Source organism: Zonotrichia albicollis, chromosome 8 (assembly GCF_047830755.1).
Source record: "Zonotrichia albicollis isolate bZonAlb1 chromosome 8, bZonAlb1.hap1, whole genome shotgun sequence".
Taxonomy (NCBI): domain Eukaryota; kingdom Metazoa; phylum Chordata; class Aves; order Passeriformes; family Passerellidae; genus Zonotrichia; species Zonotrichia albicollis.
Genome location: NC_133826.1, coordinates 27772753 through 27789346, shown reverse-complemented (window position 1 = coordinate 27789346; position 16594 = coordinate 27772753). Strand labels below are relative to the sequence as shown.

Sequence of the window (16594 nt, the reverse complement as noted above, 5' to 3'; positions counted from 1 at the left end):
TGAAGGTGACCAAAACTGTGGTTATTTAGGAATTCAATTCTTCCCATAAGTAAAATCTTGCCATATTCACGGGTCCAAGTTAAAATTGTTCTTAAGAAAGCTTGTGAAGAGTAGAAGAGGTGGGGGCTTAGGCCGCAGAAGGACTGGCCTCTGCCTGTTGGCGTGGGTGAGCTCTTTTGCGAGGAACTTTGCCTCCCCCGGCAGTGACCTAAATTCATGTCCCAAAGTTCTTCAGCACGTGCAAAGACCGAAGCAGGTGGGAGACGGTGCCCTATCTTACACTTGAACAGAAAAGCAAACTGCTAGCGGCAGCTGATGCAGCACGAGGGGAGCAGGACGACCTGGATCTTCCCTTCTTCACTTCCCCACGGCTGAGGAGTGCTGCCATGCCCTGCTGGGCACTGGGATTCACGGGGATGGCAGCTGGCCCTGGATGATCAGCCCATTGCTCCGTGTGCCATCACCTCAGCTGGCTGCGTGGGGACACCGAAGGCCTCACTGGGCTCAGGGAGCCGGGGGTAATTAGATTAGGTTGTACTGTACATAGCCCTCGTTAGACAAGTCCCTTTGGGAGAGAGAGTAGATAATAATGACACTTATGATGGGTTCGGAGGTGGCCGGTTCAGCGTTGCCCTTTGAGGTCTCACTCACTTTCTGGCCCGGCCGTGCTGGGCGCCTCAGCAGGGCCGCGCTGGCCTCGGGCTGGGCTGCGGGCTCCTCTCCTCAAAACCAAGTGAAAAGCCCCTTCCCTGGAGCGGTGCCAGCCGGGGACACCCTGTGCTAGTGGCAATGGTGACTACACCTCCGTGCTGATGGCCCGCGGGTTCGGGAAGCTGTCGCGGAGGAGGCCGTGGCGGCTCACCGTGTAGCTTTGCAGGGAGGCCATGTTGAGGGGCGGCCCCATCTCCTTGTAGCACGCGGGGGTGTAGGCGACCCTCTCGCCGCCGTTGCGCACCATGTCGGCAGTCCGGATGTAAAAGGGGGAGCCGTAGGGAGAGCACGTCGGGCAGTAGGTGTGAGCCCCGTGCTGGTTGAGCTCGCCGGGCGGCGGCGCGGGGCTGCCCTGCCCGTCCACCATGCGGGAGCTGCAGGCGTTGCACATGACGAGGTGCGAGTGCGCGGGCAGGTCGGGCTCTTCCTCCTCCTCCTCCTCCTCTTCCTCCTCCTCTTCCTCATCGGAGTCATTTTTCTTGCAGCAGTAGTACTGCAGGAGAGGGAAGGGCTTGTGTGAGGGGAAGCGGAGCAGCCGGTGGGGCGGCCCTGCCGCATCCCTGCTGCCCTCATCCCCCTGCCGGAGGAACCCTCCGGGGCCTCTCGCTGACCTGCTCCATCATTCCTGCGTCCTGGGAAGCGGCAGAAGCCCAACAAAACCTGGATCTGAGCGTGCTGCAGTAGGCACCTGCTGGGGAACTCACCCTCATCCCCCTGTGAGGTTTGCAAGGGGAAGGTATTTCATCCCGCCGGCTGCAAACTGCTCCAAGTAAGCGCTGTGCTTTTCATCACACGGGCATTGCTGCATGGCACAGACTTCACATTAACTTTTAAAGAGCAGGAGGTTGTAGCTAGCCGTTGTTGAAAGCCTCCTCGGTTAATTTACAAGGGGAAAAAAATTATATAAAAATCTCCATCTGGTATTGCAAACCCAGCCAAGCCTGCACCTCAATTAGCAAGTGCTGCAGAGCCTCGAAAGCCTCAGGGCAGTACCCCCCACACCTAGGGGAGGGAAGGACATCACTGCAGCATCCCTCGGGGGATAGGAGGTTTCAACTCCCTGCCATCATAGGCAAAAAAAAAACCCCAAAAAACATCCAGACCCTTCCTGCAGCAGCACCTTGGCTCGGGGAGCACAGAATCCTAAAATATCTCGAGCTGGAAGGACAGAGTCCAACTCCTGGCCCTGCACAGGACAGCCCAAAAATTACACCATGTACCTCAGAGCATTGGTACTTGGAGCTCCGTCCAAGTACTTCTTAAGCCCTGGGAGGCTTGGGGCTGTCACCAGTGCCCTGGGGAGCCCGTTCCAGTGCAAGGTGGGGGTGGCAAGGCAGAGGACACTCACCTGTAGCCTACAGTAGCAGAGCACAGCGATGATGCACAGTAGGATCACCGTCGCTAGGATTCCCCCGGTGATAACAACAGTTCCCGCTGTCATCCGACCGATTCTCCATCAAACTCTGCAAGGCAGGGACACAAAACTCACCTTTCCTGGTTTTGTCATCACATCATGGACGTGAGCCCCACAAGCCATCACAAAATATTGCATCCTCATTCCCCTCTCCCCAACTGGAAATGCATCATCCAGTATTATCCTTCTCTTAGTGAGAGGACACCTGAGATGCAGCATCACATCCCCTCACTGTTATTGCTGCTCTGGCTTGGGGTCTTTGTCAAACGCCCATTGGCAAAACCTCACCCTTACTGAGCCAAAAGGGATGATTTCCACCCTCCTAGCAAAAAATCCAATTTCTGCTTCAAAATGCAGGAACAGACCTGGACTTTTCACCAAGCAAAGCCAAAGGGGAGCCTCTGAACTCCACAACAGTCTGAGCCCAAAAATGGCACCCTGGCTGCCTGTCAGGCACTTAGCAAGCAGCCCCCATCCCATTCCCATGCCATGGCACCCAGGGGATACTCACGTTCAGTGACGGAGGCGTTGGACCTGCAAGAAGTGGAGGGAGAGGTTAGACACGGGCTGACAGCTCCCCTTGCACCTGCCTGCCTTTCCCCATTTCCCAAGAATTTGCCTTGATCTGGGATGTGCAGGAGGCCCTGCTTCACCCCCCTGTCATTTTCTCTAATTTGAAGCAGGGAAAGGAGGCATTTCCCAAGCCCTACAGGAACAGGGCGCAGGCCTGGCTTAGTCAGCACTTGGCCTTTTCCGCTTTAAAATTTATTACAAAGGAGGCGGATGCATCATTGTGCTGATGTTTTAGGTGCCGCTGGGAAACGAAATCTCTCCTCCATCCCCTCCAGGAGCCCCAGCATCCCCCTCCATCCCTCCCCAGGGACACTTACCCAGAAAAGGACAGGCAGGATGTCACAGTCACACTGGCCCCGGGCCGGACAGTGGGGTCAGGCAGCACCACATGGCCACAGGGAGACTCAACAGCCCTGGGAGGGAGAACAAGGAGAAAAACTCCACTGTCACCTCATCCTCCTTCCCAAAGGGGCTGCCCAGTGTCTCCATCCCCACCAATACCACGTCTGTCACCACAGTGGGGCTAAATAAATGGAGTTTTTTTTAAGGAGGCTGTCAGGAAAGGTGGGTGCTGCAGAGTGGGTAAAGCAAACTGCCAGGAAAGGATGATGCCATGCCCCAAATCTGCCATTTCACCAAAACTGGGGACTTGTAGCAAGAAGTGTGTGAAAAATACCAGTCACTTGTTTTTAAAATTTTAAAAGCTTAATAGTAATAAAATTGTTATATAAATAGTAATATAATTGGAGTAATAAAAATTTGGACAATTAGGATTAGGACAATACATGACAATAAAAACAAAGAGTTACAGACAGTCTGGGTACCTTTTCTGGGCAAAATAAGCCTGAAAAAGGACCCACATTAACAGAGAATTAATCCTTAAAAGCAACAGCCTATTGCATATTCATACACCTCATACATGATGCATAAATTCCATTCAAACACAAGATTCTGTCTGGTCATTGTCAGCTTCTTCCTCTGAATCCTGACTACGTCTTCAGGGCTGAGCGAGGCAGGAAGAACTTGATAAGAGGGAAATAAATTCTTTTTCTCTGAAAGATTTAGGTGTCCTGAGGCTGCTATCTCAGTGTGAGTCCTCTCTTAAAAAAAGTATCTTACATAGCATAGTTTCTATTTCAACATTATGTTATAACCTAAAACTATATTTAACACACTACTTGACAAAATTAATACAGCATCACTCTCTAACATAACACATATAATATTCATTTGAATATTTGAGAAAAGCCAATAATAAAATACACATTTTTCACAAGTGGGTGCAGCCATGGCCCCATCACCCCCGCCGACAGCAGCGCAGCCACATTTCATTACTGGCCCCCGTGTCCCTCTGTGCCTCGTGCAGAGCAGGGATAATTGATAGGGCCCAAGTGCCAGCCCTTTGCAGCTGAGGAGATCTAATTACCCGCTCACCACGCGGCCCTAATTGACAGAGAGAGGTGGCAGCTTCCAGGAGACACCTTCCCAACTTTGCCCCAGCAGGCAAGTGTGGAACCCTCCTCCCCAAAAATCACCCACCCTCCTCGCTCTGCTGTGGGGGTTTGCACATCCTGCCTGCCACAAATTGATTTTCAGCTCGTGGGAAGTTCCTGTAGGAAGCCAAAAGGGGGGCACGCATTGGATTTCCTCCTTGAGCCGCTCTCACACACGAAACAAAGGAAAAAAAAAAACCCAAAGAAATCAATATGTCCATAACCCAGCTAACATCACCATCCATCAGGAGACCCAGCACAGAGCTAATAATAGAGACCAACACACTCAGCTCCTGCTCCCTGTTACCAAACTGTACCCTGAACCACTGCCAGGAGTGTGAGGGGACACACAGGGAGCCTTTGGTGCAGTTGTCACCTTCCCAGGTGCCCTCCTTAACAGCGGAAAGGTGGCAGAGGGTGGCTGAAAATGGCAAACGCTGACCTTTGATGACCCCGAGACGGACACGCCGCAAGCTGGGCGGTGATGGATGATGCAGGCAGCTGTTCACATCCAGAAAACTTCATTTCATGGGAGCTGTGATTTGATTTAGAGCTCAGAGAGCAGCATCCAATTAGCCCGAGGATTGGAGTGAGCAGGCGGGGCTGGAGAATGACCCTGGGTAAGGAGGGACCAGCCTTGGGGTAATTTTGGTCACCTCTGAGGCACTCGGGTCTCAGATGGTGGCTGGGCTTCCTCATGCCCCATCTCTGGTGTTCCCATTTCTGGGAATGCTGGGGCCAGCATTTCACCAGCCCCGCTCAGCAACTGAGCTCTTCCTTATTAAAAAAGTGAATGTTAGACAAAGGCAAAAATGAAAATGAAGCACAAGAGAAGTGCTGCCTTTCCTCTTCTCTTAGGAGGGTTTTTTTTAAGAGGAGGAAGTCCCTGCCCTTCTCCCCTTCCCCAAACCCAGCCCACCAGTAGCCCAGAATTCATTTCCTACCATGTTTGTGCCTACAAAATAGCTTTCTCTAGCCCACAGCTCTCTCCTGCATGGATGAAGGAGAGATGAAAACCTCCCAGGGAAGGAGCAAGAGCCTCAGTCTCAGGAGTAAGTGGAGTTTTTGTAATTCCCAAAATTTTGTAATTCCCAATAATTTGGGAATTGCAAATTATGTCCAGAAAGGGGCAGGACAACTACAGCAGCCTTTTCACATATCTGCCACCAGGAACCAGCCCATACGCCTTTTCCATCCACCCTTCCCAAACAGATCCCAACCTGCTGGGAAAGGAGCATTTTGGGCTCCACTGGCTCAGCTCCACACAGCCCCACCACTCCATCCCAATAAAGGGATTCTGTAAATCCTAGGCTGCACTGTGAGCTGAGGTGTCCTGGAGTGGGATAGGACACAGAGGCATCCCAGGGGGATGCACAAATCCAATTCCCCGAGGTACAGTGCCATTTCCCCTTCTGGCTTAAAAAGGGAGCCGAGAGTTGTTTAAATATTTCAGTATCCCGGGTCGAGCAGATGCCTTGGCCCTCGCTGCTCAGCCGCTCCCGGGTGCCTCGGGACAGGCACAGGGACCCTCTGGCACACAAATAATCTGAAAAACACCAGGATTTATGGGAGCAGGGCTGCGTTACCGCACTCCTGCCTTTCGGGACGGATCGGAGCGGTGTCACTGTCCCCGGCTCGGGGGTGGGCGGAGGGCGGGTCCGTGGTTCTGGGCAGAGCTGGCTGTACAGATACGTTTGCTTTAATTGATGTCGCCTCACGGCTCAAAGTTAGAGCCTGAAAAGTGACTCTGGGAACGAGAGGCATCTCAGGCTTCTGTATTTATTCTCCTTAATGCCGTCCACAGCGGATTTACAAGGTTTGCAAGTCCATGGTGAGGTTTTTGCCAGCCAGCAGCACTCCCAGCCCAGCTGTGACGCTGCCATCCTCACTCACCCCGGGTGTCCCCACAGCCTCTGTCATCCCTGCCTCTCACAGGGCTCAAGCACTCCCACCACAGCTCAGGAGCAGGTTCAGGATGGGGCAGGGCTTGGTTATACACGAACAACATCGTGCCAAACCTTGCCACAAGTCCTGCCCCAACCCAAGCTCTGCTCTCCTGGTTTTGCTCTGCAGCTCACGGGATAATTCAATGAAATGTCTGCCTGGTAAATTAGCCCGGCCGCTGCCTCACCAGAGTCATCTCCCAGGGCCTAATTGGAAAAAACCAGCATCAGGGGCTGCCTTTTTGAAACAGATTATGGCAGCAGGCAACAGGGCAGCTCCCAGGCAGCTGCGACCTGCCCCACACAGACCCAGCCCAGCGAGATGCAGGGGGATCAACCCTGTGCTGCAAACCCCAGCCTTGGGGCAGGATGGGTGCTCAGGCAAGGCTGAGGTCCCCCCCAAACTCCCTGCATGTCAGGTGCTCTGTACTGCAAAACATGAGGGGACAAACCAATCCATGGGGGGCACAGCCAAGGAGACCCCACCAAACAAACAAGCTGAGCCAAAGGAAATCTTACCCAGAGCAATGGCAATGTGGTGGGATGCAGATGGCAGCCCCCCAGGAGCCTCCCTTGGTCCCAGTGCTCATCCCCAGGCTCCCTGCCCAGGTGCCAAACCCCTGGGTCACTGTGGAGCCAAATCAGCTGAACCTGCTGCTGTTCTGCTGGAGTTACACTGGAGTCTGGGCCAGTCTGCAGACAGAAATCACAGCAGCAGGGGGAAAACTTTCATTTCTGCCTGCTGCAGAGAACTCCAAATAAGGTATTTCCCAGCAGAAAAGGTGTTTTGTGTGACCCATTTCCTGCCCAAGGCTTTTTCCTGCTGTGATGCCTTTGGTGCTTGAGCCACGTGGGGTTTTCCCAGCAGTTTTGCTGCAGCCAACACCCTGCTACCACAAGGGCAGCCAGGTTGCAGAGGTGACACTGTCCCCCAGCTGAGGCTCCAGTGACTCACAGTCAGTCATCAAAACCAACAATTCTGTGCCCTGCTGCAAGTCTGCCCTTGCTTTCCCTCCACCGCTTGGACCAGCTCCCCAAGGCTCCTCACTGCCTCTTCCCAGCCCAGGGATGGAAAATGCCAAGGATGTGAACCAGCTCTTTTCTTGCAAAAGCTTTGTGGAAAAGGCAAGATATTAATCTCAATTTTTAAAAAAATCAAACACCTTCAATGGTGGAAGCTGCCAGGCAGACCCCAGCTCCCAGGTGTGCAGAAGGGCTGCACTCCTGCTGTAACACTGTGCTCCTGACCCTCTCAGACTGGGAGATCCCTTCTTCTGGCCATCAAACTCGACCAAAACCCACCTTCTTGCCCACCCAGGTTCACTGCCTCCCACACCACGCCTCACCCTGCCCTGTGGGAGCCCAGGAGAACTTCCAAACCAACAGCAATTTGTCTCTACAGCCACAAGGGACCAAGCATCCCCCTCTGATCTCTGACCACGTGTGTGAAGCCCTGGCACAGGGCTGGCACCAGCCATGGTCCCATCCTGGGACCAGCTGGCACATCCGCATTCCTCTCCCTGGGAGACCTCCCAGCACTCCTCAGACTCCTGGAGAAGGGCAGCTTTGCAGGCTGGGACGTCTCAGGCACGGATTATCCTGGTATCTCGTTACTTGGGCATCTCATCTGCCCTTTATCTCCTTAAGCGACTATTCAGATCCCGTCTCGCCTGCCTGAGTGGATTAACTGCAGCCGTGGGTACCATGGAGGGGCACAGAAGGGACTGTCACCCCAGCCTGTCCCCGAAAACACACACAGACACCAACCCCGTGGGCTACACCTGCATCAAGGCAAGTCTCTATATAATTACAGCCCCATTTGCAGCTCCTCCTCATTGCAGGGCGGCTTAAAACCCAGGGCTGGAGGATGGCAGCTCCCTCCTCACCCCCACACGTCTCCTGCCCGCTGTGTTTGCTCAGCCCGGAGCCAGGCTGGGTGGATGCAGTCCCGGACACAGGGAAGGTGTCAGACTGGGCAGCCCAGAGCGGGATGCAGGATGGGAATATCCACAGGGCTCATCCCCCGGGGCAGCTCCTGGCAAAAGCCCCGTGTGGCCGAGGCCAGCAACGCGTGCTCCCAAAATAACCAGGGACAAAACCAGTGGCATGAAGCCAGGGCACACAGAGAAAGGCTTTTGAGATTATCCTGCACGTCAGATCCCCACGGGCAGCACCTGGCCAGCGTCCCTGCTGCAGGCACCGTCCCTCCCAGCACCCGCACGGCCCCGTGGGTGAGGAGCAGCTGCAGCAGCCGGCAGGAGAGAGAGCCAGGACGCTGGGTGTGGCCCAGGTGAGACTGACCTGCGCCAAAAAGCTGCAGAATTTTCCTACACATGTGTGCTAAAGGCTTGGGATTTTGCCTATGGCCACGGCCTGAGGAGAGCCAGAGCCCCGGCTGGATCCTGCTGCACTGTGGATCCCCGGAGGGCACAGATCTGGAGAGCAAGGACATGGATCTTACTTGCACCCCATGTTTCCTCTGTCACAGTGGGTGCTTACAACATCCAGCAAAAGACATGGATCCTTGTGAGATTGAAAAGGAGCAGGAAGGGTTATTTGCTTCCACCCTGATGCCAGCACCTTGCACATCCCATGACTGATTTAACCCTGTGGAAGGCACCAACACAGCACAGGTATTCCCCAGCATCAGCCAGCACTCCCAGTGCTCTCCCCAGCAGTGTGATGGAGCCAGCCTCCCACCAAGGATGCTCCCTGTTCATTCCCAGCCCTGGACAGGTCTCTCCAGCATCTCATTGCTTCAAGATGAAACCTTCAACCTCACACACCAGTGAGATCTTCCCATCAGGGCAAGGACATGAAGACCTCAGCCAAATCCCTCCATTTCCTGAGGGCTGCAAACACACTCTGTGGATCTTCTCCCCTGGTTTGATTGTCTTGCTCCTCCTCCACAGGAAGGTGCATGCTCTGCTCTCCAGTGGGGGTGATTCCACCAGGACTCAGGGACACGGAACACATCTTCATCCCAGGCACAGTGGAAGAGGAGCATCAATCCCAGGAGCATTGTTCAGAGAAGCCCCACAGAGCATTCCCAACAGGATCCAGCCAAGCAGAGCAGTGAGTTTCCCTCCAAATATATTTTTTTCATTAAGTCAGTTTCTCAGCAGCTTTCTCTGAAACAACCTCTAGGATTCTCGTCCAAGGCCCCACTTCATTGTCACCCTTCTTGCCCTGGACATCAATGCCATCTCACCCTTCCCACCATTCCCATGACAACTCTTTCCCCAGTTTCCCAGTTCCCACACGGATCTGTCCTTGCTGCCCTATCCCATTTCCTCCCAGCCTGCCACATGAAACACAACTTGTGCAAAACCTTTCCACGGAGCAGCAGCAAGCTCTGCTCCTGAAAGCAAAGCCCAGGGGAGAAGCTCTGGATGAGGCTGGAGCCTCTGTAATCCCATCAGCTCCAGCCCCCTGGCACGGCACACCGGGGCGGATCCCTTGTGCCGCTGCGGGCGTCACCCAATTTACGTGTTTTGCTAAAATAAAACACAAAATAAATTCTCTGTCTCGCCCCCTGGGTTTAACCCCTGCCCTCCCACAGCCTGGGGACTGGTGGCTGAAACAGTGACAGGTGTTTGAAGGGTGCTGCTCCTCTGGGGCATGCACGGGATGTCCCTCTGTGTCCTGCCCTCCTGCCAGCGAGTGTGCCAGCTAGACAGCCCTGTGGAGGGATTCAATTAGCATAGACATCATTAGGGGTAATTGCACTGTTTACCAGTTAAGAGGAATGACAGGAGATGAGCCTTGTGTTTGCCCATAAGGTGAGGGGCCACCACCAGCCCTCTTGGCTCAGGAGGTCTGTAAACCCCACTTACATTACAATTAGGAAAACTATATGGATGCCTATGGGTGTGAATCACTGCACTTTCACATTTTGCTGCTTGTCTCACAATCATCTCCATCCAGCCATGGGGCCAGCTGAGATCTCTCCCAGCTGCCTGCCAGATCAAGGTAAGGGTTAAACAGGACCTGGCCATCCACATCTCTAACAAACCAGGTACATCTCTGCCCACCTTCAGCTGGCCAGGTGCCCTTTGGCATCAGCGAATAGACAACCCCCCAGATCACAGCTCCTCCAACAAAAAACCCAACCCTAGGGCTGGTTATAGTCCAATCCTGCTCTCACAGTAGCTGCTAATCTGCATGGTGCTTGGGAAATGCCTTTTTTTCCAAGGGAAAGGGAGAAGGAGGGTGCCAGCCCAGGGGAGGAAGGCACGGGGAAGGGCAGCCTCTTCCTCTGCATGATGCAAGACCTGCTGCTCCGACTGTCAGCATCCCCCCAGCATGTTTGCTTGGAGTAGAAACAGAGATTTATTTTAATGACTCATTAAAGCCTAATTGCATTCAGGCAGCGATACAGAGAGAGGAGCCTCCCACGTGCACCAGTACTACAGGCAGGAGGGCTCTCGGAGCCTCCCCGAAAGCACAAGGCAGACAGGCTGTCTCTTTTTGGGGCCAGACATCAGGGCCAGCTGCTGGCTCTGCAAGTGAGGCTTTGTGATCAGGATCCAAAAAACAACCCAGAAAACTCTCTGATCTTCTCTTCATTTGCCTCTGTCTGCCCAATGTGGCAGCTGCTACCAGCTGCTCTTGCCTGAGCTCTGGGGAGGAGACGTGACTTGCCCAGAGCCTGGGTGCCCAGAGCTTGGATGCACAGAGCTTGGATGCACAGAGCTTGGATGCCCATCTCCAGGGCCTCTGGGTGACCATTTTCTAGCCTTGGGAACACAAATGTTTGTAACTTCCTCTGGGCTTCCAAGGAAGCATAACAGGAGCAGGGTGGGATTTGCATGGGAGCCACTGCAGGTCACCCCAGCAGAGAGAGGGACATGGCACAGGGATGAGCAGCTCCTCCCATCCTGAGGGCACCACGAAGTGGCTGTGCTGAAAACCAGCCAGCCAGGAGGGGAGCCAGCCCAAACCCCACCAGGGGCAATCCAGGGAATTTGACACCAGCCACAAGGAGCCCATGTACCCCATCCTTCCCAGTGGGATTGCAGACCCAGGGACAGCCATGCCACCCATGGGAACAGGAGCTTACAGCCACTCTGACCTCCAGAGATCCCCATCCTCAGGACACATGCTGGGAAGCCCCTCCTGCCCTTCTCACCAGAGTGAATCCACTGATATCAACCTGAAGGTCTCTGCTCCTGGAAAGTTGCCCCTTGCAGGGATGGGAAAGCCATGGATTCCCTTTCCTGCTCTGCAGTTCAGATACCCCAGTGCCCACAATGATGCTGACAGTGTGCTGTGGCAGGACAGCCCATCTGGAAACAGACACCCTGTGGGAGGGACAGGGTCACCCAGCCACAGCTCTGCTTCCCAAGCCACCAGGAATCCATCTCAGAGACAGCCCATCCATCGGGATCCTGGAGCACAGCCCCATGGCTGCACACACCAGGGAAAGCTCAGGGGTCAAGCACAGGGCACAGCACCCGACTCAAACCCCACTGTTTGTGGTAAATCCAAGTGGAGTCATTCCAGGATCAGTTCCAGGACTGACTTTTCCATAAAGCTTTGGGAAAAGCTCACCTGCAGTTGCTACTCACACTCCTTTCACCCACTGCACCCAGGCAGAGCAAGGAGCCACAATGCAGCCAGGCACGGGCCAGCCCTGCAGAGGTTAACTCTTTGCTGGATTTCAGACCTTTTTTCTTTTTTTCCCTTGTTGATTTATCACCCAGCAGGGCTACAGACCCATCCATCACTCAGGATGCTCCACCTCAGCATCCCATCAGGCAGGAGCGGGGCTGGCCGGGTGGTCACGCACACACAGCCACACACACCCAGTGAGAGGGAAAACCCAACGTGGAGCCTCTAAATGTCTCCTGCAAATGAAGTGTGAAACTCGTTTTCAAGAAAACGAGGGTAACAGAGCCACGATAAATATTTCATCCTGGTGGGAAAGCAGCGACAGGGAAGGTTAGGAGGGCAGAGATGCCAGGAGGGATAGAGGGCAGCAGGGATGGAGGATGGAGGGGGAGAGGTTGGAGGCAGCCGGGGCAGGGAACAAAGGGAACACCACAGCCTGACCTTATTTCTGTTTGCCACTTGCCCTGGGGGCTGTCAGATTTGAGGCATGACCACAAAGCAGCTCCCAGAAATAGGAGCATATCTCCTATTGTGCCCATGGCTAAGCTGGGTGATCCTGCACCAGCTGGGAGCAGCTCAATGCTCCATCCTGACTCTTCCCAGCAGACACACACAGCTCCCAGCTCTCCATGCTCTCCATGTCAGTCCATGCACCCAAAATGCCCCATGCAAAATGGCTGGAGGATGCTCTGCATTTCTCCACAGAGGAGGGTTTGCCAAGTGGAAAATCCTTCGCAGCTGATTTCCACCCTGCAAATGGTCTTTTGGGCTGGAACAGTGCAGGGCTGGGCTGTCCCTCCTAAGCAGGTCTCTGGAGCTGGCTGCCCTCAGGCCTGTGGCCAGGCTGAAATCCAGCACTTTGGAAAGAGATGGACAAGGATTTCACATCCCAGCAGAGATGGTGCTGGAATAGGATCAGACTCTGATATTCACCATCACATCCAGAATGGCAGCCTATTGATGCTCTCCCCTCTTGGACTTTCAACAGGTGAAAAAGTCCTTGCTAGGAAAAGCCTTTTCTCCTAACCCCTGGCAAAGCCTGGGTTAGAACCCTTTCGATCCTGCAGGAACAAAGCTGAATGCCAACCAGTATCCTTCAGCATCACAGGGAATTCTGAGGCTTAGGGAAGCAAGGGGCAAAGCTGGGGAAGGGGGAAAAACCAGTCCCAGAAACACAAGCCTCCATCAGGGTGGAATATTCCGCCACCCCTTAGAAAATCTCTCTGCTGGAGAGACAATCAATAGTACACAAATGAAATACAGCTGAAAACACTAAATGTTTCCACATGCCCTTTTGGAGGGAATAAAATCCTCCAGGATAACCTTAAGAGAAAACAAAAGCCAGGCAAATAGCTCAAGCACAGGTCTCCTTTAATTACTGCAGCCCAGTGAGAGATAAAACAGAGATCCTTCAGAATAAACAAAAGGATTTGATTTCCTCCACTTCATCAAAGGCAGCCACCATTTCTCTGGAGAGGTTTGGTGGTGAGCTTGGGGATTTGATGGGCTGACATGTCCTTGATGAATGGCAAATCTTTGGGCCCCAGGAGAGGGAGCAGGAGGCTAAGCCCCTGGCTTGGGACTTCCAAAACTTCCAGTGGCTACAAAGAAGTAGGCTTAGAGATGGGAAAACTCTGTCCTACCCACCCGAGCTGCCATCAGAGTTCACGGGCACTGAACAAACCCAGCACAGCTCTAAGTTGGACCACGCAACCCTGACAAAACGAGTCAGGATCTCGCAGGGCACCAGAGCCCCGGAGCTTTGCCCAGACGAAGCGGTGGCGCAGGGAGCCGGAGCAGCCCCGGGATGCGGGGAGCAGGATGATGCTGGCAGCATCCCACCCGAGCATCCCAGCCCGTTGTGCTCGGCGCCCCCCACCCCTCGGGTTTCCCCCTTCCCATCGCAGCCCCCGTCCCTGGCAGAGCCTTTCCCTGGCCCCGATGCCCCTGGAGAGCCGCGGGGTGCCCGAGCCCTACCTGGGCAGCAGCGGCGGGTCCGGAGCGCGGCGGCGGCGGCGGCGGCTGGGGCGGGGACGGGCCGGGACGGCGGGGGAGGGCCGGGGGAAGAGGAGGAGGGCAAGAGCAATAACAGCGGGAATAATAAATAATAGGAGGAAGAATAATCACCGGAGCGGCGGAGCGGGAGCGCCCAGGCGGGTCCGGCCGCGGGGGAGGAGTTTGTCGGGGCCGGAGCTGCCGCCCCCAGCACCGCCCCCGGCCCCACGGTAGGGGAAAGAGGGGGGACACCCGCTGAACACACACAAAGCCTGATCCTCTCCCGGGGGAACACACACTCACAGCACCCTCGAACTCTTGGGTACCTTCAGGCTACCCCCAAAGCCAAGCCCTGCAGCACCCCGGTCGCTGTCAAACCTGCAACATCCCCATGCCCACGTCCTGCAGCACCCCAGGCGCTCCAAAGCCACTCTTGCAGTGCCCTGAGCACCCCCATCCCTAACAGTGTCTCCTGATGTCACCGCTGCCTCGGCCCCATGCTGGGTGTCCAGAGGCTCTGGCTTGATCCCTTCACCATGTCCCAGCTACTATTCCGCCTCTGCAAACAGCCAGGATAAAAACACATCACACACCATGGCCACAGAGATGAGCCAGGCCCAGAGGTGAGAATGCCAAGCCTGTCCACCATTTTCCAGACAGAACAACCTCCCCTCCCTGTGAGTCCCTGTAAAACACATCTGTCTCAGCAGACACTGGCTCCCCAGTGTGAGGCCAGAGGCACTGCTGCCTTTGCTGCAAGCTCAGCCCATTGCTGGTGCCCCAAGCCCATGCTGGCACTGGGAAGCCACACACACACAAACATTATTGTCTCCAGCAAGAGTTTCCAGCTGCTGAGAAGCTTTGAAGCTCCAAAGCAAGAGTTTAAGCTGGAGAAGGTACAGCTTGCAGTTGGCATTGCCTTTGGAAGCAGAGAGCTGCTCACTGCTGCGAGCTACGATAAAGATAATTGAATCTCATGCCTTGCACCACAAGCTGACCGCTGCGAGTGTGAGGATTGCTGTGCCAGGAGAACATGTGTTTGCCTGTTCCTCTCTCATTCTGGTCTCAACAAGGCACAAAAGCCATGGCAAGGCAGTGCAGCTTAGTGGGATCAATGCAGACCCTCTGCTACAGCGAGGCAAACTCTCCTGTGCTTCAGTTCCTAAGGACAAGACACCACTGATACTTTTCCTCCCTGCAGAGCAAGCTATAAAGCCGGGCAGAAAACACCACTCACCTTCTCCTCTCTCACCTTGCCATCCATCAGGGCATCCTGCTGGGCACGGATTGCTCCCTCTGTTCTTGCAGCCCAGCCCTTGCAGCTGCTGGTGCTGATGCCAGGAGCCCGAGCCGCTGATTGCTGCCCGGGATCCAGCAGCAGAGCTGAGGCAGGAGGAAATGAACGCTCGTTTGGATGCAGAGGGCTCTGTGCCTCCAGCAAAAGGGCAGGATGAATTATGAAATGCAAAGGCCAGATAAGTGGATCCTGCCACAGCACTCACCCTCTGTGCCTGCTGGCTGTGGGGTGCAGGGCTGCTGTGGGATGCAGGGCTGCGTGGCACACACAAACACCTGCACTCAGCCCGGCCAGGGACAGCCTCCCTGCTCCCCTGCTGGTGGGGGAATCCACATCATGCACTCCAGCCCACCAGAGGGCTGGCAAACACAGAGGAGCACAGCGAGTGTTCCTGTGCAGGGTAGGAGAGATGCATTTTCCCGTTAGCTGGAGGGGTGGGAATTAGAGACATCCAGGCGAGCACGGAGGAGGAGGAGGCCAGGAAAAGTGACAAAGTCATTTCCTGGGCTGCTCTGGGCAGGATGCAAGGAGGTGATGACAGCCCAGGCTGCAGGGAGAGCCACTTCTCCCCTCAGCAAGCGCTGCCAGGGCCACGGGAGGCATTATTACAGCTAATTCAGGAACTGACATCTTGCCATTTCCATGGCTGGACATGGAAAAGAGTTTCTTTGGGCTTAAGGACCCACTTGGCATACACAGAGATGAGACTGCCCAGATCCAGATGATGCTCCCCATCAGCCCTGTGGCTCTGGCCCAAAGCTGGCAGGCACTGCAGGAGATCACAGCAAAGCCAGTGGGAAGCAGCATCGCTCCAGCGAGCAGGTTATCAGCTTGCCTGATTCCTATGCTGGTCTCATTTTTTTCCCCCTCAAGCTGTCTTTCCTATTGTTGTTACATTATTTTTTAAAGCAATGCATGGGTGACCAAACAGAACAGAGAAGGTGGGATTCCCACTTTGTGGTAGCTGGCAAAAGCTCAGAAACGGGAGCGCCAGATGCTCCGCAACAGGGAAGAAAATTAAAGCTGAAGTTTTTGTTTTCAGTCGATGTGGTTTTAAATAAAACACATGGTTTGGGAGGCTCAGCTGGCATGTTCAGTGTGTTTGAGGTTAGCACTACTGGCAAATCAAGCAGCAGTTTGATATAAAATACTTGTCAAGTTTTAATTTCAGTTTGTTTGGGGGCAATAGCAACACAGAGCACCTGCAAAGCATCCTGCCTTGTTGGCATCTGGGGATCAGCTGCTGCCGGGCCCCAGGTACACAGGTACCCTGGCAATAGAGGGATCATGAGCCTGCCAGACCCTCACCCTCTGCTACCCTCAGATGTTGCAGTACCCACATGCACAATTGACTTTAAACCTTGTAAGTGTTGCTGCTAATCCTGATTCAGCACGGGAAGTTCTTGTGGGTTTTATGAAATTCTATCTTTCCCATGCTGGAAAGGATTTCACTGACTAGTTTTAAAACAAAACCATAAAATACTTTTGGTTCCTTCTGGGTTTTGCTCTGTTATAAAAAAATCTAAGCCCCCAGACTTCTCTTTCCACACCCTTA

The 16594-nt window shown here is 54.3% G+C and overlaps 1 protein-coding gene across 4 annotated transcripts; it reads right to left on the bottom strand.

The window, feature by feature from the left end:
* Positions 1 to 107: 107 nt before the first annotated feature.
* On the bottom strand, positions 108 to 15448 carry LOC102069181 (protein FAM163A). 4 transcript variants are annotated; one of them, XM_005490219.4, is made up of 5 exons: positions 14980 to 15448; positions 3016 to 3111; positions 2637 to 2659; positions 2060 to 2174; positions 108 to 1204 (listed from the first exon to the last, which is right to left on the bottom strand). In XM_005490219.4, the coding sequence occupies exons 4-5, from the start codon at positions 2150 to 2152 to the stop codon at positions 797 to 799; spliced, it is 501 nt and encodes a 166-aa protein (XP_005490276.1). In that variant the 5' UTR covers positions 2153 to 2174; positions 2637 to 2659; positions 3016 to 3111; positions 14980 to 15448; the 3' UTR covers positions 108 to 796. The 4 variants fall into 4 exon arrangements, with proteins under 4 accessions (XP_005490276.1, XP_074402482.1, XP_074402481.1 ...); XM_074546381.1 differs by having other exon boundaries at positions 14995 to 15448; XM_074546380.1 differs by lacking the exon at positions 14980 to 15448 and adding an exon at positions 13875 to 13966.
* Positions 15449 to 16594: the final 1146 nt, after the last annotated feature.